At 49.0% G+C, this 27,146-nt stretch overlaps 1 protein-coding gene and 1 long non-coding RNA gene across 4 annotated transcripts; one reads left to right on the top strand and one right to left on the bottom strand.

Annotated features, from left to right (window-relative positions):
• The first annotated feature begins 410 nt into the window (after positions 1-410).
• Positions 411-26,808, top strand: ABHD12B (abhydrolase domain containing 12B). Of its 3 annotated transcripts, XM_008269646.4 has the most exons (13): positions 411-682; positions 5,150-5,277; positions 6,491-6,593; positions 8,504-8,623; positions 12,663-12,693; positions 15,895-15,940; positions 16,051-16,180; positions 16,606-16,643; positions 18,840-18,919; positions 24,455-24,537; positions 25,568-25,646; positions 26,357-26,475; positions 26,577-26,808. In XM_008269646.4, exons 1-13 carry the CDS (start codon positions 588-590, stop codon positions 26,602-26,604), a joined length of 1,080 nt encoding a protein of 359 aa, XP_008267868.3. In that variant the 5' UTR covers positions 411-587; the 3' UTR covers positions 26,605-26,808. The 3 variants fall into 3 exon arrangements, with proteins under 3 accessions (XP_008267868.3, XP_017203774.3, XP_069909773.1); XM_017348285.3 differs by lacking the exon at positions 25,568-25,646 and having other exon boundaries at positions 507-682; XM_070053672.1 differs by lacking the exon at positions 26,577-26,808 and having other exon boundaries at positions 507-682; positions 26,296-26,453.
• Positions 1,192-4,507, bottom strand: LOC127483829 (uncharacterized). Its single transcript, XR_007910557.2, has 3 exons — positions 4,339-4,507; positions 4,031-4,166; positions 1,192-1,349 (listed from the first exon to the last, which is right to left on the bottom strand). It is a non-coding gene; the product is annotated as an uncharacterized lncRNA (long non-coding RNA).
• Positions 26,809-27,146: the final 338 nt, after the last annotated feature.

Here is a 27,146-nt window from a genome sequence, read left to right as displayed (position 1 = left end):
AAATAAATAAGGAGAGAGAGAGAAAGAGAGAAAGAGGGAGGGAGGGAGGGAGAGGGAGGGAGGGGGAGGGAGAGAGAGGGAGAGAGAGAGAAGGAAGAAAAAGCAGGGTGGAAGTAGAGAAAAGCTTATTTAATTCCATGTAAAGATCTACAGCTGCACCTTTTAGTTTTAGTAGCATCACCATGGAAGATAAGTTGAACTTCTTCCTGCAGGCCTGTGTTCACGCGTGCAGAGCGTGCTCACGCGGCTGCATGGTAGAAGCAATTTTAAGAGGGCTCTGAATAGTGATAAGACATGACCCAGCTCCGTGTGTGCACCGACGCCTACTGGAAACCCATTTAAAGGGAGAGCAGCGCTCAGCTAGAGATCAGACACTGGAGTCGCTGCTGCACGTGTGCGTGCGCGGAGGCGCTGTGAGCAGCGCGCACCCCAGGCTGACGCGCAGCCCCCGGGTCGCTGCACCTGTGGCACCAGCCGTGCTGCGGAGGAGGAGGGCGGGTTCGGGCGGGCACTGCAGGGGCGGGGAGGGTGCGGACCGCAGCTCCCGGGGCCGGCCGAGGCGGCGCCAGACCCGGACACGGTGCAGGATGGAAGCGCAGGACTGCGAGGCGGCCGCCACGCCGGAGCCCCCCTGCCGCGGCTTGGTGGCCGAGTGGTGGGACATGGTGGGGCGGAGCGTGCGGTGAGTACTCGCACCCGCGCCCCTGTACCGCGGTGGGGCTGCTCGGGCAGGGGCGAGGGTGGGGGGAGGCTCCGAGGGTGCGGACCCCTGCGCGGAGCCTGAGCCCAGGATCTGTGGCCGCCAGAGCCCTGCCATCCTCGCCGCTGTTTGGGACACTCCTATGCGCAGCCTCAATCCTGGGCCGGCGAGACCCCCGGGTCTGACTTTTCAGGACCTTGAAACCTCGCAGGGGAAGGGGGACGACCTGAAACAGATTTTCCAAAGATGGCTCAGGATCCGTGCCAGTCTCTTTGCTGACCATTTCACAGATTTCCAGGACAGATTGGAATATTGCTCACAGAGTGACAACAGCGCCACGCTGTAATCTCAGATGGAATTCCTCTTACGTCAAGGGCCCTGGGCTGGGGCGAGAGCTGCCTGGGGTGTATTTAAAGAGCCACCCCCACAGTGCCAAAGATAGATAGCTCCTTGAAACAGTCACCTGGCATTACCTCTGCGCGAGTTCTTACCTTGCAAATCTTAGTCACCCATTACCTGCCTTGTTGGCATGGAAACCAGGCGTTGGGTGCAGACCCTAGGCTAGGCAGCCTCTTTAGTTGGTGTGTGTGGAGGGTATTGGCACTTCTGTTTGCGCTTCTTCTTTTTCACTCCTCTGGTTGGATTTCTCCTGGTTACAGAATAGCCAAGAATCAGATGTCGCTCTGGGCCACCCACTGGGAGGGGGCAAGCAGGGGTCTTGTCTCCTGTTCCTCCTGTTGGTTAGTGCAGAGGACAGCTCCAGGCTGGTCCAGCCTGCAGGCCCCATGCAGTGCCCCTGTGTGCGTGGCACCTGCAGATGGTCAGGGTTATACTGGCCAAACTCCCCTCCTGAAACGTGCAGTCCTCTCGCTCTCATTTTCTCTGGTTTTCTGGCTGTTTCACGTTTGCTTGATAGTAAAGAGCATTTGTCAGGCAGAGGATTAAAGCAGCGACTCCCGCTCTTAGAGAACAAGCTAAGTTTTTGGAGTGCGAGATGGGGGTGGGGCCTCTGTTACCTGCCTTACTCATCAGTAGGAAATCAACCTGGAGACATGTTCTGAAAGAATGAAACGTTAGTGCACATCTGCCCCCTGAGCGGATGACTGGTCTATTAAGGCTGAGCTGAGGCCGAAACACAGACCTGGTTCCCGCACCTGGAACCGGCTTTGTTGCTCGGAGCCCGGACAGTTCGGATCAGCGCATGTGTGCAGAGAGCTTGCTGCGTGCCTGGCCCTGCTCACGGCCCTGGGTCCATTGCGATGTACTCCAAGGCTCAAGAACATCTCATTGTAGGATGTGTTCCAAGATTCCTTCTTCACTCCTTTGGGGAATCTACCCAAAATGCTGTCCACTTGCTGCTTACCGAGGGTGTGTGGGCCCAGGTCTCTGCTCCAGACTGGTTTCTTTAAATTAGAAAAATGGATGGGCCCCTGCACCCACGTGGGAGACCAGGAGGAAGCACCTGGCTCCTGGCTTTTGGATTGGCCATTGCGGCCATTTGGGGAGTGATCCAATGGGAGGAAGATCTCTCTCTCTCTCTCTCACTGTCTGTAACTCTACTTTTCAGATAAATATATAAAATCTTTAAAAAAAAAAAAAAAAGAAAGATGGAAAAGGTGATCAGGAAAGAGGCTGGGGGAACCGAAGGGCTACTGTCCTCTTCCTATGTCACATTTCTGGACAGTGCCTGCAAGACCCCCACCAGTGGATGCACAATGTCTTGTATTCTTTCCACAGTGCTGGTTGTGGCACTGCAGCCAACACTGACCAAATGACCCGATGCCCAGGAAGGACAGGAGTACCTCTTGGCATTTTGGAACAGTGATATTTTTTTTGACAGGCAGAGTTAGACAGTGAGAAAGAGAGAAGGACAGAGAGAAAGGTCTTCCTTTTCCATTGGTTCACCCCCCAAATGGCTGCTATGGCTGGTGCGCTATGGCCGGCGCACTGCGCCAATCCAAAGCCAGGAGCCAGATGTTTCCTCCTGGTCTCCCATGCGGGTGCAGGGCCCAAGCACTTGGGCCATCCTCCACTGCCTTCCCGGGCCACAGCAGAGAGCTGGACTGGAAGAGGGGCAACTGGGACAGAATCCAGCGCCCCAACCTGTACTAGAACCGGGGGTGCTGGCACCGCAGGTGGAGGATTAGCCAAGGGAGCCGTGGCGCCGGCCAAATAGTGATCTTGAAAATACGGTTAGATTGGGCTTCCTAAAGCTGCTTGGCAGATACCTCTGAGCTGGAATGGTTCTGCAGCGGCTCAGGCTCTGCCAGTTGTCACCAGTGAGACTCATCCAGGCCATGCTGATCAAAGGGTGGGCGACAGAGCACCCAGGACCCAAGGCACCCTCTGGCGTGGCTGGCTGCTAGCTGGCGGGAGCTCAAAGTGTGACCTGCGCTCCAATGATGTCTGTGAGCTGCTGGTGACTTCTCATCTCCTTCTGATCTTAGGGAAGTCACGCTGACAGCCCCCTGGTTAAGAGAAGCGCCCTGCATTATGGATGCTCAGAGGAGTCTGCTCGCTCTGCCCTCTTCCCACAGCCCTGCTCCCCGCAGAAGCGCCCCGAGCGCTCTGAGAGAAGGGCCTGGGTGAATTATTCCTTAACAACCGGTGCATATTCCTTCTACTGCCTCTGTCCCAGGCGGACCTTCAAAGAATAACTTAGCGGGAGCCCACCTTGCCCGCCTTCACAAGCTGCCCCAGCAGAGATCACAGGCAGTCTGCGGGGACACGGTGGGGGCTGCCAGGGAAACGTCTCCATCTCCAACGACCTGCTCAGTTCTGCCCATGGGGCCTTTGTCCAGAGCTCTCGGTGGCTTCTCTGGGATTTGCTTTCTTATTTCTAAAATCAGAACCCTGTCCTCTCTTTGCTGCCACCCTTATGGAGCTATTTTAGACAATGAGGCCACCATGATCCTGCCTTTCTTGTGGATTTGTGAACCAGCAGCTTCCCGAGATTGAGGATCTGAAGAGCTGTACTTGAACCTTGGCTCACATCTCTTTCCTGCTTCTTGCAGAATTGCCGGGAACCCACCGTCTTCTCCCTTCCTGCCTCTCCTCACACACAGAAGTGCCTTCGCTTTCTCAGTCATTAACACTTGGGGGAGAGTTCATTTTGTAGGGGTCACCCGTTGAAGTCTTTGCTCCCAGAGGGCTCCTGAGAATACAGGAGCCGGTGGGGGTGGGGGTGGGGAGAAGAGGGAGAAGGCTCCCCCCAGAGGAAGCAAGGGTGCAGAATGGGAGCTGGGGATCCTAAATCCAGATTCCCTAAGAGCACAGATTTTTTTTTTTCCCTAGAGGCCAGCCTTGATCATGGGCTTTGTTTTTGCTTACCTGGGTGGCAAGCAGATGCACCAGGACTGGGTAGCTCCTTGGCGACCATCACAGGATGCTGGGGCAGACAGACCTGGGGCTCTGCATTCATGGGCTTGTGAGCTTGGAAAGGTTGCTTAACTTTCCAGACTCCTCACTGCAAAGCAAAGATGACAATAGTTGTCTTCCAGAAATGCCTCTGATCTATCAGAAAAGTCAAGGCGAGGTTGGAGGTGGGGGTGGGGGCAGTGACAGTTTATCACAAATGCTTTCTAGCCCCTACAACCTTGGTCTAACACGGACCACACACAGTAGGGAAAGGCACTTACCTGAGGGATTAGAAGGACACAAACTGGAAGCAAAAGACACTGACCTCCTCTTTTGACCCTCCTGAGGGATGTGGCTTGAGATAGAGGTGGCACGAGTGACCCCTCAATGCACAAACCATCACTTGTCTGCTGTTAACACCCACCTTAGATGCTTTGCTTCACTGGAAACAACAGAATGAGCAACACACACGTGGCCCCATGCCACTCCCTGCTTGGGCCCTGACCCTGGTGTAGCCATTCCAGGTCTCCTCTCTCCCTCCCTCCCCTCTGTGCGCCTCCTCCCCTCCAGGATTGTCACCTCTTCTCTGACTCATTTCTTCCTAAGGCTGGGTCACAAGGGAGGCATCTAATGATGACTTGCTCCCTGCTTTAGATGACTGGTAATAAGAGCCAACACCCACGGGGCTGAATTGTGATATCATTAGAAATGTGGCAACTGTAAGCTCTCTGCGTCCTGTGACCTGCTGACGCCGGGGTCCAGCCTTGGCCGTGCGTGGGGCTACATGAAGGGAACATGCCCGGCTTGTTCCCTGGCACAGCCGTCGTCATATCAAGCCCTGGGTTTTTCAGCGACTGGTGGGGGGCTCAGCCTTGCTGCTTTCTTCATCTGTTTCCTCCTTGGTGCCCAGCTCTGTCCAGCACTACAGACTGTCAATCATATACTGTTGTGTAAAGAATTGGCTTAATTGCCAAGTTTAACTGGGATGCCCAGTGTGCATCCCTGAAATTTAACTTGGACTTCAAGAGAAAAAAAAGGAGACAAAATTCAGACATATGTTGACAATTTTGTTTGTTTCCCAATATCTTTCAGATCTTTCCCACATTCCTGTTCAACACTTGGAAGAAAAATTGCTGCTCTGTACAACAGCTTTACTAGTAAACCATTAAAAGAACACATTTTCCCTCCTCTGATGGAAATGCTAATTTATTTTAATTTTTGTAAGTATTTCTCTTCCATGAATTTACTTACAAATAAAGAACATACAGCCCTGGAAGCTGTGACATGACGATACAGACCTGTCAGTTATAACATTGTGGCTATGCTGAAATGGTCTGAAACATATTCAGTATTGACTTTGGGGTCTGGCATGGGTCTTTGCAAACTGTTGGGGATAGAGAGAGGGGCCTGGTCTCAAAGGTGAGGTTTATGTGAACACTGAACTGCTAATTGCATTCTCTGCTTGGCCCACCCCCTTCTTCTCTTTTTTGAAACAAAGAGTGACAGGAGAGAAACTGATTTTCCATCTGCTAGTTCACCGCCCAAAGGGCCACAATGGCCAGAGTTGGACCAGGCTGAAGCCTGGCTCTCCATCCGGGTCTCCTATGTGGTGGAGGGGAACAAACACTGGGGCCATCTTCTGCTGCTTTTCCCAGGCACATAAGCAGGGAGCTGGATTGGCAGTGGAGCAGCTGGGGCTCAGACTAGTACTCTGACAAGGAAATCTGGCCTTGAAGGCCATGGCTTAACCCGTGGTACCACAATGCTGGCCCCATCGCTTCCTGTTCTTACCTGGGTTAAGTGAGTGAAAGAGACAAAGAGGAAAATGTGTTTTTCCCATTTTTTTTTCTATTGAACCAGGTGTTGGTCCAACAGAGTCTTTCTAGCCCTTCCCAGCATGCCTGCTGCTGTCCATCCTGCACATGTCTGGGCTTATGATTATTAGGTGTGACTTCAGTTGTAAAATACTTGTTGTCATTTTCTTCTAAGCCCTCTTAATTTTTTAAGGAAATGGTCGCCTTTGTTTTTAGCTTGAGACAAGGATAAAGGTGGAACAAACTCTCACTGTATTATAGGCTACCACACTGCTGATATTTTTCAATCATGCTTGAGGTTTTTTTTTTTTTTTTTTTTTTTTCCCCACTCTTCTGCATGCTGGCCCTGGTTGATAAAAGAAACTGCTGAATTAGGAGTTTAGTGTAGTAGCTTGTAACTTGGAAACATGTTATGCTAAAAAGGCTCATTTCTTTTCTTTTTTTTTTTCCTGGTTGTTATTAAAAGACAGAAATGGACAAAAACCAGAAGCAAGAATGATGACATCGACCTCCTGTCCCCCTTGTCTCTTTGACCCTCCTGAGAGCTGTGGCTTAAGATAGAGGTGGCATGAGTGACCTCTCAATGTGGCTGGTACTGATAACGGTTTCTCCTTTCCAGACAAAGCCCCATTTCTCGTGGATTTAAAGAATCCAGAAGCAAAGATCCCCCACACGGTGAACTTTTACATCAGCTCTGAGCCCGGGGTGATTCTGGGAGTGTGGTGAGTGCAGTAGGCGACACGGGATGGCTGGGGGGGAGGGTTTTCCTGTTAGAAGGGCACAGGGATTGGTGCTGTGTCACCTGCCTTCCTTTACTCGGAAGTGTGGCCTGCTTGGCTCCTGACTTCTCAGACATCAGCCTTTGTTTCTGGCCCCGCCCACTCCAGCCACACCCTCCCAGAATGTGCTCTGTTCCCAACACTTCCTTCTCTGCTCCCTGGCTTCCCTGGTCCTGGGTCACAGCTGCCTGCCCACCTCTGGGGTCTCACCTGAACCTGCACTTTCAGCAAGCTATTCTCACTATCCCCCCCCCCCCCCCCCCCGTTTTAGGTGTGTGCTCCCAGGGCCACCGGAGCGTGGTCAATGTCTGCCTTTGGTGGCAGGTTTTCATTCTTGGCACACGGATTGGGTCACAGAGGGCATGCAGTGACTTTGTCCAATAGGCAGTCTCATCTATTTTGTTTGTTTGTTTTTTGTTTTGGCTCTACTAATCACAAATTTTCTTTTTTTGTGGTTCTACTAATTAATTATATTTGTGTGTGTGTGTGTGTGTGTGTGTGTGTGTGTGTGTTTCTACTACATGCTCCTGACTACCAAGCCTCCAGTGTCCCATTTCTCTTTCATCTCCCTGAGTTTAAAACTCTGATCATAGAATGCTCAGGGACCAGTATGGCTGCATGCACTTTCTTCCTCATCTGCCAGCTATAGTCGAGCTAACAGTTGGAATTTGAAAACCATCTTGCTCTTTTCTCTCCTGTTTGGTCTTTGGTTGGGAGTCAGTGGATCCCAGCAGCAGCAGTGCGTCTAGTGGGCAGTGCCCCCCCAATCTCAGTACAGAGGCCTGTGAGGATGGCAGACTTCCTGCCCATCAGTGTTGAGAGGACTGCTGGTTTGTTGCCTCTTGTCTGGTCTTTCAAGTCCCCGTAACTTGTCATAGGAGAGCCTCTGCATTTTCAGGGTTTCTTCCTTGGTTTAAGAGGACAGGGAAACTGAAGCTCCCAATACTGTTTGAAATAACAAGGTCACGTGGTTTATTGCACTGCAGAAGCTTTGTTTCAAGGTGAGGTTTTTTCTCCCACAGAAACTAGGTTCTCCATAAATTCTTTCCAACTTACCTCTTTAACCAAAGCAATTGCACAACTACTACCTTTTGCTTGCTTTTACCCATTTGTTTTCTGTCTTTTTAATGGGTTGCACCTTAGAACTGCAGCCTGGGAAGGTTAGTAGATGCAGAAATGAGGCCTCACAACAGGACATGGTTAAAGGCACTTTCTTCTGTGCTTGGCATGGAGGGGTAGGAGAGGGGCAGCTATGATCATAAGATATTTTGTGGCATTTGATTTTTCTTTTTACCATGAGCACACATTACTCAGATAAAATTCATAAATATATGAAGGTATTTCAGACATTCATGGGAAATGCAATTAAAAGGTAACTTCACTTTGGTGACAAAAATTTTTTGAAATCCACACATAAGAGGTATCTGCAAAAGGTTCATGGAAATGGGCTGGGAGTTTGGCTCAGGCATTAATACACCATGCAGGATGCCTGCAGCCACCATCAGAGTGCCTGGTTCAAGTCCCGCGTCCATTTCTGATTCCAGCTTCCTGCTAATGCGCAGCCCGGGAGTCATCAGATGATGGTTCAAGGACTTGGGCTGCTGCCTTTGGCTTGGCCCAGCTCCAGCTGCTGGGGGCATTTGGGGGATTTTATGGACTTTCTTTCTCTGCCTTTCCAATAAAATATTTAAAAAACTTACAAACTGAAAAAAAGCTCACAGAAAATGCGTATTATGAAAAAACAACACATGGATTTCAAAATCTTTTTACACCCTAATAAGCTTATCTTTTCATTTTTCCAGAGAATTCCTGACTCTGTGCTTGTTTGTCCAAAACCCCTCCTTTCTCTGCAGGCACACAGTGCCCAGCTGCCGGGAGGGCGACGCCAGGGGGAAGGATCGGGGCTGGTACGAAGCGGCGTTGCAGGATGGGAACCCAATCATTGTCTATCTTCATGGCAGTGCACAACACAGGTCGGTGTCTCCGCTCAGGTTTGTTTTTTTGAGAGTGAATGCATGAAGCCCCACAGGGGACACTAAAGGCATTGCTGAAACCTCCTCTCTGCATGCCTTCGTGTATTTAGGTAGTTCCGGCAGCAGGCTTCCCTTTAAAAAAAAAATTCTATATGTAGGATAATGTGGGCCCTTCCCTGAGAAGGAGAAAAGAGTAACTCTTCCCAAATGCAGATGCTGATCTCAAGAGGACAGGGTCTTCTTTATTCCCAAGGAGTGTTGAAAGGATGAGCTGGACCTGTGGCAGCTGGGAGGCGCAGAGTGAAATCTCTCGTCTCTCTCTCTCTCTCTCGTCCAGCCCTAATCAGAATGGAGATTATGAGGCAGGGGAGTCTCTTGCATGCCTGCCTGATGACAACTGTTCACAGCAGACGCTGCAAGAGCCACTGCCCCTTACAGAAAAAATGCTCCTGCCAGGACATCTGCCCACGAACTGTGTGTTCAGCCTCTGGAGGGTGCCACGCTGGTTATGGGTCCTCCTAGCTCAGATTACTCTTCCTTCCTTCCTTTCCTCTCTTTCTCTCTCTTTTTCTTTCTCTCCCTCTCTCTTTCTTTCTCTCTCTCTTTCTTTAAAAGCTTTATTTATTTATTTGAAAGTCAGAGTTACACACACAGAGAGAGAGAGAGAGAGAGAGAGAGAGAGAGAGATCTTCCATCCGATGGTTCACTCCCCAATTGGCTGCAATGGTCGGAACTGCGCCCATCCAAAGCCAGGAGCCAGAGCTTCTTCCAGGTCTCCCACATGGGTGCAGGGGCTCAAGGACTTGGGCCATCTTCTACTGCTTTCCCAGGCCATAGCAGAGAGCTGGATCAGAAGTAGACCAGCTGGGACTTGAATTGACGCCCATATGGGATGCCAGCGCTTCAGGCCAGGGTGTTAACCTGCTATACCACAGCACCGGCCCCAGATTACTGTTTCCAAAACAAAAGTAAACTTCATGTTTTGCCCTTAATGACTTCCCTTTGCCTCAACCTCTTTGAACATGCTCTTAGTTTACTGGCTACATGCACCAAGGTACTTAAAAAATTCATGGAAAATGGAATTCAAAGACAAGTTTAGGGGCAGGCATTTGACACAGCGGTTAAGACACCAAGTGGGTTGCCTGCATCCCCTGTCAGGGTGTCTGCATTTGAGGCCTTGCTCTGCTTCCAATTCCGGCTTCCTGCTAATGTGGTCCGCTGGAGGCAGCAGCCATGGCTCAGGCAGTTGGGTCTGGGCCACTCCTATATGAGACCAGGATTGAGTCCCGAGTTCCTGGCTGCAGCCTGGTCCAGCTCTGGCTGTTGTGGGCATTTGGGAAGTGACCCAGGGGATGGAATCTCTTTTTTTGCTGCCTTTCAAATAAATAAAAATGAACAATCAATAAAGAGATGTTTATTTTTGTGCAAAAAATTGAAATCCATGCAGTTTTTCATAATATGCATTTTCCATGAAATCTTAAGACTCCTCCTCTTCCTATTTCAATGCTCTGCTCTTCCCAAATCAATAAATCTGTGAACCAAAGTTATGACTCCCTACAAGGGATCCCCTGGAATACTGACCACAGGTCCTCTGGCCCCTCTGACTATTCGCGTCTGAGGTATTCACACTTCAGCCCTCTCTCTGTGGTCTGACCTTGCTCTCCAGAAGCCAGGCTCTCCTCTCGTGTGCTGTCAGAGCCTTCAGCAGGCCTGGGTGCTTCCTCAGAGTGTGGGGGCAGGGATGGGAGATGGGGGTGGCATTTTCTGCAAGCTCACAGACCCCTCTCCATTCCTGGGGGACACTGCAAACCAGATGACAAGCTCTGGAGTGTGTCTCTTGGCCAGTGCCCATTTGTCTCTCTTCCCTGCCAGGTGGTGGCTTTCTCAAGACCCTGCCTCTTCTCAAGGGGGCTTCCTGGAGATGTGCACTTTAGGATCAGGATTGTGGAGATCTCCTGGGAAATCCAACAGTTTCTGACACTCCCACCGTGTTCTCACTGTGTGAACTTGGGCATGGTGTTAGGCTCTGCTTACAGAAAGACCCTGGGGGCCCACCCAGCCATATCTGTCCCCAGTGAGCCCAGATTTCCTGGCTCTGGGCTTAGCCACAGCCTCCTCTTCTCTTCTGCCATGAAGTCAGTCTCAAATTGCTGTCAGCTGCACTTAGGTGTAATTGTGAGTGGACAGGGCACCTTGCAGGCCCATCAGAAGCAGTGGTTCTAAACTTGGGTCTATGAAAGCCCCCAGAGGGTCCACAAACCCCCTCCTCAAAATTATATTTAAAATTTGAAGTGTGGGGGCCAGAGTTGTGGCATAGTGGGTTAAGCCGTCACCTGTAACACCAGCATCCCATATCAGAGTGTTGGTTAGAGTCCTGGATGCTCCGCTTTGAATCCAGCTCCATGCTGACATAGGTGGGAAAGCAGCAGAGGATGGCCCAAGTGCTTGGGCCCCTGCCACCCATGTGAGAGTGCCAGATGGAGTCCTGGACTCCTGACTTTGGCTGGATCCAGCCTTGGCTGCTGTAGCTATTTGGAGAGTCAACCAGGGATGGAAGAACTCTCTCTCTCTTCTTCACTCTGCCACTTGTGTCACTCTGCCTTTCAAATAAATAAAAATAAACCTTTAAAAACATTGAAGTGTAGGTTCATGTGTTGGTAATGGATCCATTGCTTTCATCATATGTTCAAAGGGATCTATGACCTACTGAAGTTTAGGAAACTTGGCTGTAAGATAAAATTCAAATGGCTTGGCTGGCGCTGCAGCTCAATAGGCTAATAATCCTCCACCTAGCGGCGCCAGCACACCAGGTTCTAGTCCCGGTCGGGGCGCCAGATTCTTTCCCGGTTGCCCCTCTTCCAGGCCAGCTCTCTGCTGTGGCCCAGGAAGGCAGTGGAGGATGGCCCAAGTGCTTGGGCCCTGCACCCCATGGGAGACCAGGAGAAGCACCTGGCTCCTGGCTTTGGATCAGCGCAGTGCGCTGGCCGCAGCATGCCAGCCATGTCGGCCATTGGAGGGTGAACCAACGACAAAAGGAAGACCTTTCTCTTGTCTCTCTCTCTGTCCACTCTACCTGTCAAAAAAAAAAAATTCAAATGGCTTTTCAAAATTCTCTGCCAGGACTGGCATTGTGGCACAGTGGGTAAAGATTCCAGCTGCAAAGCCAGCATCCCATATGGGTGCCGGTTTGAGTCTGGCTGCTCTACTTCCGATCCAGCTCCCTGCTAATGTGCTTGGGAAAGCAGCGGGAGATGACCCAAGTACTTAAGTACTTGGGCCCCTGCACCCATGTGGGAGACCTGGATGAAACCAGGCCCCCAACTTCAATCTAGCCCAGCCCTGGCCATCATGGCCATTTGGGGAATGAACCAGCAGAGGGAAGATTTCCCTGTCTCTCCCTCTCTCTCTCTCTGGTATTCTGCCTTTCAAGTAAATAAGACAAATCGTGAAAGAAAAAGAGAATTATCTGCCTTGTGAATCATCTTTGACTTTCCCTTATTAATACAGTTCCTATAAGTAGACAATATGATCCTTTTGGTGACAGAAATGTCCTTTGTTCCTCCCGGGCTCTGAGTCTCTCTCCTTCACTTCCTGTGCCACAGAAATACAGAGGGCACAGGTGCGGGCCCTCTTACTTTAGTGCAACTTGACGAGGTCACCCCTTGTCCCGAGAAACCACTTTCTAGAACTTCTTTTCCTTTAGCTTCTGAACGCATCCTTGGAAATTAATTTTGCTGCATAGAAGTGAAAGGAGATGGACTCTGATGAGTTCATCAAATACTGATGCTGAGTAGCACTGAGAAATCTGGGCAGCCACGACTGATTGAGAGGCAGTGCTACATCGGGGAGCCACCTGTCATTCTCTCGGACACATCCAAGCTGGTTCCAGCATTCAAAAACATTTCCGAGTCTCCTGGCTATTTATTTCTCTCACTTCAGAAAGACAGGTGTGGGATCTGATGCCAGCAGCAGGAAGATGATTTTTACTGGATTTGTCATCGTAATTCCTAATTCTTTCCCAACCCAATCTCTTTTACAGGGCAGCTTCTCACAGAGTCAGGCTGGCAAAGGTATGTCTGCAAGAGGCTCAGAGCACTGATTTGCGAAGCCCTGGGCAGGTTACGGCCAAGGCTGCAGCCCCAAGATCTTCTTCAAGTCCTGAGTCTGGTTCTCTCGTGAGGAGCCTGGGGCACGAGTCAGGATGGGCTGCTGTTTCAGGGACCCACGGTCCCACAAGTGGATGTTTCTTCCTGTGCCACCTATGGGGGAGACTGAACAGATGTGGACACATCTGGGTCCCCAAGTTTCATGAATTTACAAGGGGACTTCAAAAAGTTCATAGAAATATGGAATGCAAAGGTATGTTTATTGTAGTTCAGAAAAACTTTGAGATTTGTCTGTGGTCTTTTCATCATATGCATTTTCCATGAATATTTTGAAGACTCCTTGTAAATACAATTTCAAAATGTTCTGCACCCAAATAAGCTGTTTTTTTTTAAGATTTAATTTTTTTTAAAAGATTTATTTATATTTATTTGAAAGACCGAGTTACAGAGAGAGGTAGAGACAGAGAGAGAGGTCTTCCATCTGCTGGTTCACTCCCCAGATGCCCACAACGGCCAGAGCTGCACCGATCCGAAGCCAGGAGCCAGGAACTTCCTCTGGGTCTCCTATGTGGGTGCAGGGGCCCAAGCACTTGGGCCATCTTCTACTGCTATCCCAGGCTATAGCAGAGAGCTGGATTGGAAGAGGAGCAGCCGGAACTAGAACCGGCACCCATATGGGATGCTGGCGCCTCAGGTCAGGGCTTTAACTTGCTGCGCCACAGCGCCAGCCACTAAGCTGATCTTTTCATTTCATTTCCATGATCTTTGGGAAGCTTTCTCGTATCATCTCCATTTGCCAGGAGGAAGTGAAGACTTTTATTTATCTTTTTGGAGAGCTGGGGGTGGACTGAAAGAGTTCAAATGGGCGCCTAGGCAAATCTATAGCGGTCCAAATGTCTGCTCCTGAAAGTTGTTCGCTCCCTGGCTTCTGCCCCCAGCGAGGTCTCCATCCTCTCTGGGCTGGCCCTGTAAGAAGTGCTTAAGGAAGTCCTGCACCAGAAGCACAGATAACCACCATCACAAAAATACAGGGGGACGTGGACCTCAGCATGACTGCAGATATGCAAAGGAGAAAGCAGAGTAATCGGAGAATTCCCATTTTATCATTTTTCTTGGATTTGATTTTCTGAGTATTCAAAGATTTTCTTCACCTGTATTAATTATGACTCAAGCTCCATGATTTTTCTTTCTAATATTCGTTGGGTTTTGATATCAAAGTTATATTGGTCTCTTTGCATGAGTTAGAAAGCATTCACTCCCTTTCTGTTTTCAAGGACATATTACTGGCTATGATTTCTTTTTAAATGTTTAGCAGAACTCACCAGTTTCATTGTTTTCTCTGGGGGAAGGTTTTGAAAATTAGTTTCTTAGATATATAAAATGCTATTACAATATTTTTTCTTTCCATGCTAGTTTTCTGAATCTGTGTTTTTGGAGTAGTATGCACATGTCACCTAAGTTGCCAAAATTGCTGGCACAATATTGTTTTACATCCTTAAGAAAAATAAAAGAACTAACCTACAATCCAGCAATCCCACTCCTGGGCTTGTATCCACAGGTATGAAATCAGTCTGTGAGAGACACTTGTGCCTCATGATTACTGCCCCCGAGTACTCAGGAAAGCCAAGCTAAGGCCCCACCCTAAGTGTTTATTGACAGATAAATGGATAAAGAAAATCTAAACACAAAGGAATACCATGTAGCCTTTAAAAAAGTGAAAGTTGCATCATTCGCAACAATATGGATGAACCTAGAGGATATTAAGTTACAGAAGGAAAACTGCTACATGGTCTCACTCAGGTGGACTCTCAAAAAGTCAGTCTCATCTCAAAGAAGCCGAGTGTGGAACCATGATGATCAGAGGCACGGGTGGTAGTGCAGGGAGAACGGGCAGAGGTCAGTGGGCGGGTAGATGTTATAGTCAGATACCTGGCATCCTATTGCAGAGAAGGAGGACTGTAGTCATAACAATGTATTGGATATTTCAAAATAATTAGCAGAGGATTGGTAGTGTTCTTACCACAATGAAATGATAAATGTTTGAAGTGGTGGATATTCTAAATACTCCAGTTTGATCATTATGCAATGATACAAGATCAAAAATCCAACTGGGGGCCAGCATTGTGGCATAGCAGGTAAAGCTGCTGCCTGTGATGCTGGCACCCCATATGTGTCTTAATTTATGTTCCAGCTGCTCCACTTCCAATCCAGCTCCCTGATAGTGGCCTGGGAAAAGCAGTGGAAAATGGCCTAAGTTTTGGGCCTCTGCCACCCATCTGAGAGACCAAGAAGAAGCTCGAGGCTTGTGGCCATTTGGGGAGTGAACAAGTGGATGGAAGCTCGCTCTCTCTCTGTCCCTCTGTCTCTCTGTCTATCTTTAACTCTGACTTCCAAATAAATAAATACATCTTTAAAAAACCAAATTGTACTCTATAAATATGTATAATTACATGTCAATCAAAAAGTAAAAATTTGGGGAAGGTATTTGGCACTTGATTAAGACATTGCCTGGGACACCTGCATCCCATATAGAACCCAGGTCTGAGTCCTGACTCCACTTCTGATCTCAGCTTCCTGCCCCTGCACACTGGGGAGGCAGCAGGAGATGGCTCATGTAATTAGGTCTCTAATATGCACGTGGAAGACTCAGATCGGGTTCCCATTTCCAGGCTCAGCCCTGGCTGTTACAAGCATTTGGGGAGTGACCCAGGGGGTTGAAGTGCTCTCTCTCTTTCTCTTTGCCTCTTTCTCTCATCTCTCACTCTCTCTGCCTTTCAAATTTAAAAAAAAAAAAATGACAAATTTAAAACAGAATGCCAAGGTATAAAAACATTTACTATGTGATCAGGAAATTGAATACACCACCTCATCTTTTCAGAGTTACTCCTGTTACACATTTTCCAGAAACATATACACAGTTTGCATGTGTGTCACCTGGCCGTGGTCACATGGCCAGTGAGTGGCAGAGCCAAGGGAGCAACCTGGGCTGCTGACCCTCCGAGTCCCAGACAGTCTGCTCTCAAGCTTGGAGTCAAACACCAAACTTCCCAGCTACCCCTTCTCCCCACTTGTTAAGTCGCCACAGCTAGGGACGGGGCTGTGTTGGAGGCGCCTCTGTGGTGCAGGTCTCCTAACTCAGGTGCTAACTGCTCCTTCCTTATGCAGGTGCTCAGTGACGGTGGCTTTCACGTCTTGTCTGTTGACTACAGAGGTACGTGCTAAGAAAACTGCATGGATTTGTTTTCTGTAATTGGCTGGAGGCTATGGAAGACCCCTTTCTTTGGAGATAGTGGTAATGCATTGGCATTTTCTTGCTGCCAGGGTTTGGAGACTCTACAGGGAAGCCCACAGAGGAGGGACTGACTGTGGATGCCATCTGTGTCTACGAGTGGACCAAGGCAAGAAGTGGCATGACCCCCGTGTGTCTCTGGGGCCACTCGCTGGGTACAGGGTGAGTGAGCCATGAAGGTGGGTTCTTCAGGGGAGGGTCCTTGGGGCTGGAGTGTGTATCAAAGGCAGCAGCCAGCAGTGGGAGGAGCACTGGGCTGGGAGACAGTCACTCTTCTCCGGCCCCTCTCGCACTCCGGAAGTGTCCAGAAAGCTTGCCATGTCGGTGTCACTTTCAAGTCTGTAGTTACCTGTGACACTGAAGTCTGTGCTGAAACACTCCTTGAGAGTTTTAAAGGAAAGGGAGCTTAATGGATGTTCTGTGGAACCTCTTGAAATCCGGTGCATAATTTTGCGTGTATATGCATTTTCTACCCAGAGCGCCCAGAGCTTTTACCCAATGCACGTTCTGCATGTTCCATGCTGCACTGCTTACCTGACTGTTTCAGTTCTTGCTTCACATCTATGCCAATCTTCATTGCTTTACAGAGTTGCCACAAATGCTGCAAAAGTATTAGAAGAGAAAGGTAATACAAAATCCTTCAATGGTATCCTCTTTTGGCTTCAGTGGGAAAATATAAACAGTGTGTACACTGGTACCCAAAGCATCCCAACTGGACAGAGAGAGGTCTTCCATTTGCTGGTTCACTCCCCAAATGGCTGCTACAGTCAGGGCTGGGATGGTCCAAAGCCAGGAGCCAGGAGCTTCTTCTGGGTCTCCCATGTAGGTGCAGGTGCACTTGGGCTGTCCTCTGGTGCTTTCCAAAGATCACTGGCAGGAGTAGGAAGTGGAGCAGCCCGTACTTGGAACAGCACCTGTATGGGATGCTGGAATTGCAGGCAGCGGCTTTATCTGCTAAGCTACCATGCCAGTTCCTGTATATCATATTGATATCAATGTTTCTCAAAATGATCTGACAACTGCCTGTATCAGAATCTACTGGGGCAATAGTTAAAAATGTAGGTCCTCTGGATCCCAGCTGGTTTCATGAATGAGACTCTGTGATTTGGGCCAGATAATTTTTTTAGATAAAAAAATTAGAATTCACTCCATATACAGAGATGGTAGAAAAATATAAAAGTTCATTACACCAGTGCCATAGAATTTTATAATTCCAAAGCCAGTTATCTGCTGGGCTTTGTGTTGGGGGTGTAGCTGTATTTTCGTATGTGTGGTTACTTTGGACTGTGCAGTGCATCTGACACATGGCGGCATGATCTTCTTTTACAAATAACTCGCTTTTCTTCCGGCAGGCAGTTACGGCAGAGACAGCTCACCTTAATCCAATCAGAGACTGACTTGCTCTGTAGCTGGGCTTCGGTCTCTATGAGGCAGGTGTGCTTCTGGCTCACCAGTACCCCTAGTGTGAAGTCCTTCGAGGCTGTGACCAAAAGCCGCTCGTGTACCAGGGTCCTCCCTTGTCCGACCTTGAACTCTTATTTCTGTCCTTTAGATTCTGTGAGAAAGTTCCAAGTCTCACCGAGGTCTACTCCTCTCTGCCATCACCATTGCTTTCAGGGCTTCCAGTGCTTGGGAGGGAGGGGCAGATCGAACTCTGAGCTTTGTCTCTTAGCTCTGCAATTCTGGATCGGTAGCCCCCACATGCCTCCAAACATAGCCATATATGCATGCATGTCTCATACATGTACATGTATGGACCGAGCTGTGCTCTGCTACATCCTTTTTTTTTTTTTTTTTAAAGATTTATTTATTTTACTTGAAAGGGTTACACAGAGAGAAAAGAAGAGGCAGAGAGGGAGGTCTTCCATCTGTTGGTTCTCTCCCCAATTGGCTGCAATGGCTGGAGTTGTGCCGATCCAAAGCCAGGAGCCAGGAGCTTCTTCCGGGTCTCCCACATGCGTGCAGGGGCCCAAGGATTTGGGCCATCCTCTACTGCTTTTCCAGGCCACACCAGAGAGCTGGATTGGAAGAGGAACAGCCGGGACCTGAACTGGCACCCATATGGGATGCCGGCACTGCAGGCAGCAACTTTACCCTCTATGCCACAGTGCTGCCCCCACTCTGCTACATCCTTAACAAAGGTCTTTAGACCCTTCCTTCCTCCTGTATTCTTTTGTTTAGCTTATCCAAGCCATGAAAATCTGGCTGTGTTCTTAGATGAAGGTAGTAGTTTTGGGGGTGGGTGTTCTGCACAGCAGTTAAGCTGCTGCTTGCGATGCGCACATCCCATACTGGAGAGCCTGGGTTTGAGTCCCAGGCTCTGATTCCAATTCCAGCTTCCTGCCAATGCACACTCTTGAAGGCAATAGGTGATGGCTCAAATATTCAGGTCCCTGCTACCCACATGGACCTAGATGGAGTTCCTGGCTCCTAGCTCCAGGCTGGCCCAGCCCCAGCAGCTGTCTGCATTTAGAAACCAAACTAGCAGATGGAAGATGTCTCTGTCTCTCCCTTTGTCTCTCTCTCTCTCTCTCTCAGCCTTTCAAATAAAATAACTTTTTTAAAAAAAGAAAAACAAGGTGGTAATGTTTTCAACCATTATATGTATAAGAAGCTTGTTAACAAGGCACATTCTCAGCCTCACCCCGAAGATTCAGAGTCACCTGTATGGTGTGGGGCCCTGGAATTTACATGGTTTATAAACTTCATGAATGATGTTCATTCAGATAACACATGTGCAAAACCTAAAGGACCCCTTGTTTAAGGAAGAAGATTTTGACTAAGGAAGTTACTGATTTTTAAAAATGTTATTATTTTTAAGGATGCCCAGTTGATGCCATTGTCTTGGAAGCTCCATTTACCAACATGTGGGTTGCATGCATCAATTATCCCTTGTTAATGGTGAGTTTCTGATTCATTGTTGCAAGACATCAAAGTATACACTACTTCCCCACATGTTCTGTTATTAATTACCTTCTTTTTCTCAACTAGTTCTATATGTTCCTAACTCATTCTAACCTGAGACAGTGCAATAACCTGTTACAATTAAAGAGAAGATACTATGGCTTTGGATTTGGTAGTTCTATGATTTTCTTCTAACAGAATAGGTAACTTACTATGGGTGAAAGCTTTATCTACTTATTTTTAAAATTTTATTTGAAAGGCAGAGTTACAGGGTGGGAGATGGGGGAGGGGGAAGAGAGAGAAATCCTCCATCCACTGGTTCACTGCCCAAATGGCTGCAACTGCCAGGGCTGGCTATGCCAAAGTCAGAACCTGCAGCTCCATCCTGGTCTCCCATGTGGGTGCAGGGACCCAGGGACTTGGGCCATTTTCTACTGCCTTTCCAGATGCACTAGCAGGGAGCTGGATCTGAAGTGGACCAGTTGGGACTCCAGCTGGCACTCACAGGGGATGCTGGCGTCCTAGCTTCACATGCACCACAATGCTGGCCCCGAAAGCCTTTTTTCTAAAAAAATATTTTTTTTCCAAAGCAACTTTACTACTTTATTCTTCTACCCAGTATGTGAGTTTGGTTGCTTCATATGCTTGTTTTCCTACTGATAGGTCATAGTAGTTTTAATTTGTGCTTCCCTGATGACTAATGAGGTGAGGCAATTTTGCTTGAGTATCATCACTTATGAGGTATTATTTCATGGCTTTTGCCCATTTTTCCATTGAATTTAAATTTTTTTTTTAGAAATTCTTAATAGATGCTGGACGTGAGTCATTAAAAATTTTTGGTATTGTAAATACATCCTATTATTTGGATTTGTATTTTTACTCTCAAAATGATTTATCATACTGCAAGGTGCTCCTAAATTTGAGGCAGACCAGTTTACCAGCATTCTTGTTTATGTTAGTTCTGTCAACTTTTTGTTGTAGATTTTCTGAGGTTCCATTATTAGGAGGTATATGCCTAATAATTTAATGATGTAGCTTTTATATCTTCCAGGTGGGGATTTATCCTTTTTTCATTATGAAATTTCTTCCCTTTGTGAATAGTGGTTCTGGAATGAAAGTCAGCATTGCCCAACATTAGCCAATCTTCTAGATGTCTGTGTGGTTTATCTTTTTCTACTCCTTGAGTCTCATCTTTTTTGAATTCTTACATCTAATGCATATATCTAATAAAAACCAGATGGTAGAGTTTTGATTGCTTTTCCAGGATGGGAGACTTGGGCTAATAACTGCAGTAATTGCTCTGTTTATATTTAACCTACTTTCTTCTTTTCCATCCATGTCATCTGTGTTCTCTCACTTTACCCTTCTGCTCTCTGACTCGGCAGCCTTGTCCCATGGAGGACAGCGCCGAGGGGTGGGCTAACCCCTCTGCTCTTCCCTTCTTTTTGGAAGGAGTTCTCTCAAGACATCGCTGCATGGGCAGGTGTCTGATGAGTTCAAAAGAGTTTAAAAAAATTTTCCCCCAGTGTTTCTAGTTATCTTGGGCACAAGGCTTAATCTCTAACTATCCTTCTATTATAAGAGTTTGGAATTTAATAATTAATACATACAGGTGCTCCTCAAGTTACTATTGGTTATATCCTACTGCAAGTTGAAAACACCCCAAATCAAACTCTAGTACAAGGAGAAGTTTCAAAAAGTTCAGAGAAAATGTGTATTATGAACAAACATGTATGGGTTTCATTGTTTCTGTTCCAAAGCAGACTTACTGTTTAATTCCATTTTCCATGAACTTCTCTAAAGCACCCTGGTACACCTAGCCTGGTACACCCATCTGAGCCACACAGCACACACAGGGATGGGAGACTTTTTTCAGCCAAGTGCCATTTGGATATTTATAACATCACTCGTGAGCCATACAAAATTATCAACTTAAAAATCAGCCTGCTGTAGATTAAACTGAATTCCGAGCCCTGCCTGCAGCTGCCTTGGCAGGGCCAGAGCAAAGGGCTTCGTGGGCTCACACTGGTCATTCCCCACCCCTGTGTGTACAGCATTAGTGGTTTCCCCTTATGACTCCACAAGGCTGAGAGCCACAGCTGGCTGCCACCACCCCGCCGAACAAGACAGTACTGTGCTAAGTATCTCCAGCCCAGGAAAACACGACATTCACAATTTGAAGTACTTACAGTTTCCACTGTATGTGCATGGCTTTTGCACCATTGTAAAGCTGAAATTCTCTGCACATCATTGGGAACCTGCTGTAGTTCAAGGCCTTCTCCAGTCTGGAAGTGTCATAGTCCTGGAGTGTGGCATGGTCTTTGGGAAAAATGGCTCTGGCGTCTTACTTTCTGCGTTTGATTTCCAGGGCTGGCACATAGCAGCTGTGTCACCTGTTACTAATTGCTTTTAGTGCTTCTACTGCCTCATCTAGAAAGTGGAGTAATTGCAGTCTATTTGAGATTGCTGTGATAGCTAAATTAATGAAAAGCACCCACAGCAGTGCCTGGCCTGCAGGAAGCACTCAGTGCAGTTCAGCTGTTTTTCTCTGGGATGCAACTCTGATCATTAAGGTTGCATGAGGCCGGCGCTGCAGCTCACTAGGCTAATCCTCCGCCTTGCGGCGCTGGCACACTGGGTTCTAGTCCCGGTCGGAGCGCCGGATTCTGTCCCGGTTGCCCCTCTTCCAGGCCAGCTCTCTGCTATGGCCCGGGAGTGCAGTGGAGGATGGCCCAAGTGCTTGGGCCCTGCACCCCATGGGAGACCAGGAGAAGCACCTGGCTTCTGCCTTCAGATCAGCGCGGTGTGCTGGCCGCAGCACGCAGGCTGTGGTGGCCATTGGAGGGTGAACCAACGGCAAAAAGGAAGACCTTTCTCTCTGTCTCTCTCTCTCACTGTCCACTCTGCCTGTCAAAAAATTAAAAAAAAAAAAAGGTTGCATGAGAGACTGTGAGGCTGGGAGCAGTAAGGATGTAGTAAAAGGCTGGGGTCCCAAGCTAAAGGCATCTTCTGCTTGTTTGGAGACATGGAAAGTAAGTGGGAGACATAAAGCATCATCAGAGGTTTTCCCAGGGCATCTTGGGAAGAACTTGGTTACTCAGAACAGGAAGGCAGCCTGATATAGTGGGAAAAGAACCCGGGCTGGGAAACAAGACAGATTTGGGGTGCAACCCAGCCTCTGCCACCAGCCCTGTAGGACCCTGGTAAGTGGTTTCCCTTCTCTGAATGACCCCATGTTTTGCACTGGCGTTGACAATGGCTGGTGCCTGGTGTTGTGCAGGTGGAATTAAGATAACGTGGGACCCAGTAGGTACTCACACACAGTACTTGCTCCTATTGCCCTCTCTCTGTGTTATGAAACACAAGGGAGGGGTTGGGGAGGACCTAGGACCATCCTTTCAGGGCTGAGCTCAGGCATGCACGCAGGTGTTGTATGTGATAGAAACTGCGCGAGGGGCAATTTCAAGTTTCCGTAAAGGTCCACCACCCTCGCTGTCCTCTAAGGAGTCTGGCATCACTGAGTTCGCTTAGAGATGGGGCAACCGAGGCTTAGAGGCTTGCGCGATTGGCACCTCCCTCCGTGCTGGGTCTCCTAAGCTCAGGCACACAGCCTGGGCAGCAGCGGCTTGGCCGCGAAAGCCCGGCCAGGTGGGGATGAGCGCCCGTGAAGCTGGGAGTTGTTGTCTTGAGCAGATGGCTGGGGCCTTCCCAAAGCAGCAGCAGAGTTCCTACAGCTGGTACTTGGAGTTGGTATCTGGTGGTGTTCCAGGAGAGAGAGGAAGGCAGGAGCCCGCGGCCGTGCGCTGGCCCCGGTGGTGGGGGATGGCGTGACTCTGGAGAGAGCGTGGAGTGACGAGTGGGCTGATTTGCCTCCGCGCGCTTTTTCACGATTTCACACGGTCGCCACCGCGGGCCTCTCGGTGACGTGTCCTCAGAGGAGTTGTTATGACAGGTGTGGGGAAATCAAAGTCGAGAAAAAGAGAAAAGCAACCAAGACACGTGGCCCTTGGCGTAGGAGAGGAAGGAGGAGAAAGAAGGAGGAGAGGCCGTGTGGGGACCATGTGACCGCGGTCGAAGGCGTGTCCTCCAGGGGGACGGGCGAGGTCCCCGAAGCCAGCCCAGCCCGAGGGAAGCGGAAGGAGGCAGTAGCGGGGCCAGCCCACCTGGCTTGCCTGCAGTTTCTTCCCAAACTCCCTGCAAGGTCGTGAATGCCTTTTTAAAGCCAGAAAAAAGTTTTCAAAATCTTCATTATGTTTGGAGAGCCCCCATGTCCCAGTTCTTTGTATGTCTACGGTTCACAGAGGGAAGCTGTAACAAATGACATGATGACTATAGGGCAAGTTTCAATGCTTTTTCTTTGTAAAAAATTAAGCAGAAGTTGGTATTGATGGGCCTCAGCAGACCCATTCTGTGCCATTCCCTTCCCTTGGCAAAGACCCATCTTCTGGCCTGTACCTCCTTCACTCCTCTGTGCATGGAAGTCCACCGCAAAGTCCTGTAATGCTTTGCTGCTCTTTGCAAACTTTATTAAATCTGAAATGTAATTAATAGGATGTTTTTAGGGTGTATGAACTCAATTATTGATTGCAAAATATTGGGAAGGTGGACTTAGCCTTCTATATACTGCAATTTTCCATGGAAGAAGAAATTCAGAATGTTTTGAATGATAATTGCTAAATTTTGAGACCTATGGTCATTGTTAAAACCTAAAATGTTTTCTAAAACACTATAATACTAAAATCATATTTAAAAGTGTATAATGTTCAAGCCCTCTAAAACTAATTCTCCATGCATTGCATACTTTAGCCAGAAATTTTGTCTAATCAGAATAGTCTATCCCTCAACTCAACTAGTCAGTCATGTTCATGGCAGAAGCAATGTTTAGATTTTGTTGAACACTGCTCTCTTTTGAGTACTTTTATTTATATTATTATTATTATTTTGACAGGCAGAGTGGACAGAGAGAGAGACAAAGAGAAAGGTCTTCCTTTGCCATTGGTTCACCCTCCAATGGCCGCCGCGGCTGGCACACTGTGCTGATCTGATGGCAGGAGCCAGGTACTTATCCTGGTCTCCCATGGGGTGCGGGGCCCAAGCACTTGGGCCATCCTCCACTGCACTTCCTGGCCACAGCAGAGAGCTGGCCTGGAAGAGGGGCAACCGGGACTAGAACCCAGTGTGCCGGCGCCGCAAGGAGGAGGGTTAGCCTAGTGAACCACAGCGCCGGCTATATTATTATTTATATTTAAACATTTATTTGCAAGGCCATTTGAATTTTTTTTAAAAGGACAGGATATATAAACAACATCTTTACAGTTGTTTTCTGTGAAGGTAGGCTACGTATGACTTATTTCCCCTTCATTCCTTTTTTTCCCCAAATTCTCTATGATAACATAAATTACTATTTAAAATCATAAAAGTTGTATTTAGATTTATTATATTTCTATGCTACGCTGGTTCATAGTGGTTGACTATATCTAATGGCATAGCTATGGGGCAAGTATTAGTCACCGTTTTCTTTCTACAAACTAGATCTGCCGGAAGTTTCCACGATGTTCACGTGCACTCATGGATGCCATGAAGAGAGACAGAATAGTCTTCCCCAGTGATGAAAAGTAAGTCAGCGCTGACAAGGTGACATCACGTAGAGGGGCCTGGCCGACCAGCCTGGGGTTGACTGGGAGACGAGCAATCTGAATACCGTTCTCATCTTTCTTAGAATATCGTTCCATCACTCTTACATGGGTCCTCGGGTCTGGAAGAGGCTATCTATGAATTTCTGTTACTTGCTGTTTTCTTCATTTGTAATCCAGGGACTTCCACAGTTCAGTGCTCTCTGAAGTCCCACGGGCAGCTGTGTGTCTAGGGCCTGTCGGGACCTTGGGAAGGTCCTCCAGGGCCTGGTTTAACACGCCTGGGGGACCCCTCACTTCTAGGCGTTATTCCCTGTGGAACAAACACTCATCCCCTCCTGCGGCTATCCTGACAGTGAACGTGGAAAATTTAAGAATGCTTTCAAATGGGCAGTTGTTGTCAGTATGCTGCCTTCACCACACTTGAGGGAATCCTGTGTGCTCAGGAGTCACTGTGGCAGGGATGCATGTTGGAATTTGGGAAGGCCAGGGAGGGATGGCTTGAGAAAGTTCTGGAGTGGGAGACAAGACATTCTACCTCCTGCAGCCGCTCTGAATTACCAGGCTGGGAGGTTGACCAGGAAGCCGATCAAACCTGCTCCCTGCACATCCCTCATGCACATGTGGGGGGGGGGGGAGGAAGGGAAATGCATTGCTGCAAAGAGGCCACTTTGGTTCTGTGGCAGTTTCTGTTGTGTTGAATGATTTATAGTCTGTTCATTAAAATGTTCCAGTATTACGAAACAACGTAGAATAAAGAAGATGCGGTTTTTGTAACACGGTACGGATTCCGTGTCTCAGTGTTTCTTCCCCAAAATCACATAGAAGGACATTTCATTAAACTGTGTGAGCACCTGGAAGCCAAGGGCGCCTTGCCTGGGGAATCAAAAGGTTCCCACGGAAGCTATTATGCTTCGCAAGGAAGCCAGGCGACCTCTGGCGTTGGGGGCAAGCCCGCCGCGACACGGTGCGGGATTCCGGAACTGAAGGCTCTCCTTCCACCTGTCCCCAGTGTCAAGTTCCTGTCCTCCCCGCTGCTCATCCTACACGGAGAGGACGACAGGACGGTGCCTCTGGAGTGTGGGAAGAAGGTAAACGGAGAGCCCGGCACCACCCCCACAGCGGGCCGTGCTCGCTTCGCTGTCGGCCACTCAGCGGCACTGGGGTCTGACGTTCCAGGCGTCCCCAGGGCCCTGACTCAGCACCCTGCCTGGCTTACACAGCAAGCCACCGTGTCCTTGGCTAGTCAGCTCAAAGGCCCGTGTGTGCCAGGGCCCGGTTCCTCCATGGGGTCGCGGGCTGTTGTGGGAACCTCCAGGCAGGCGGTGTCTGTTACAGCAGTTCTAAAATCAGAGCGGCCCCTGGCCTGGTGGTTGGAACGCGCACGCCCCCTGCCGGATGCCTGGCTCGACTCCCGACTCCAGCCTCCTGCTATGCGGGCTCTGCGAGCTGCAGCTGATGGCTCAGTAGCTGGGTTCCTGCTTCTCTTCTGGGTGACCTGGGTTGAGTTTCCGGCTCCCAGCTCGGCAGAGGCCCTGATGCTCTGAGCATCCGAGGAGCGAACCAGTGAGTGGGAGCTCTGTCTGTCTCTGTCGCTTTTCTGAAATGTCAAAGGAACGCGGTGGATGTGGGGCTTTGCTGTCTGCACATCTCTGCGGGAGTGGGGTCCACAGTAACCTCTTGTGCCTCCGCAGGGCGCTGCTGGTGAGGAGGGCGAGGTTAATCCGTGTTCCCTTCCAGGGAGAAAACCCTTGGCTTTGACTCGCCAGCCTCTGAGAACCTGTCTTCCTGTCTCGTGCAGCTCTATGAAATCGCACACACAGCATACCGGAACAAAGAGAGGGTCAAGATGGTTATCTTTCCTCCCGGCTTCCACCACAACCTCCTTTGTAAAAGCCCCCTCCTGATAATGACCGTGAGGTAAGAGTGGCTGTGCTGAATGTCAGTATCCTCTCCTCCAGGTTTACTGAGCCCTGGAGGTGGGGAAAGGGTGCGAGCTGACCTTGGTGCCTTCTCTGCAGGGATTTCCTGAGCAAGCAGTGGGCCTGAGGGCTGGAACCGGCAGGAAGACTTGGTCCCAGCGCCACCTGTGATGTGCGTTATTTTCGTGCAAGGCCATTTGGATGAGCTGAAGCCATCTGCCATTTCAATAAGGCAGGCGTGGGTGCTGGGTGGATGGGATGTCCTCACTTAGCTCTGCTGTGTGAAGTGTGCAAAACGTCCGAGTGGGGAATAAGAACTTGGTAGAATGTGGATGTCATCTGTGTAGTGATCCAAGATCCCGGGGATGCTATGCATAAGGTGGAAGCCGTGGCTGGAATGTCCGTGTCTGTCCCAGAATTCCTGTGTTGAAGCCCAACCGGCAGTGTGATGGTCTTAGGAGCCGAGCCTTTTGGGGTGGGTGTTAGGTCACAGGGCTGAGCGCACATGGGTGGGGCTGGTGCCCTTACAAGACAGGCCTAAGTCAGTCCCTTACCTCTTCCACTGTGTGAGGACACAGGAGAAGGCGCCATCTGTGAATCAGGATGTAGCCCCTACGACACTCGGAATCTGCCAGCGCCTTGCTCTTGGACATCACAACCTCCAAAAAT

The sequence above is a fragment of the Oryctolagus cuniculus genome, chromosome 12, assembly GCF_964237555.1.
Source record: "Oryctolagus cuniculus chromosome 12, mOryCun1.1, whole genome shotgun sequence".
In the NCBI taxonomy this organism is placed as follows: domain Eukaryota; kingdom Metazoa; phylum Chordata; class Mammalia; order Lagomorpha; family Leporidae; genus Oryctolagus; species Oryctolagus cuniculus.
The sequence above is the reverse complement of the archived record's forward strand: the minus strand, read 5'-3'. Positions and strand labels throughout refer to the sequence as shown.

Bases quoted from the DNA above. Each gene is read 5' to 3' on its own strand.
- ABHD12B (XM_008269646.4), top strand. From the start codon at position 588: ATGGAAGCGCAGGACTGCGAGGCGGCCGCCACGCCGGAGCCCCCCTGC. The intron at 683-5,149 runs GTGAGTACTCGC...AATATCTTTCAG, and splicing joins ATGGTGGGGCGGAGCGTGCG to ATCTTTCCCACATTCCTGTT. The intron at 5,278-6,490 runs GTAAGTATTTCT...TCTCCTTTCCAG, and splicing joins GCTAATTTATTTTAATTTTT to ACAAAGCCCCATTTCTCGTG.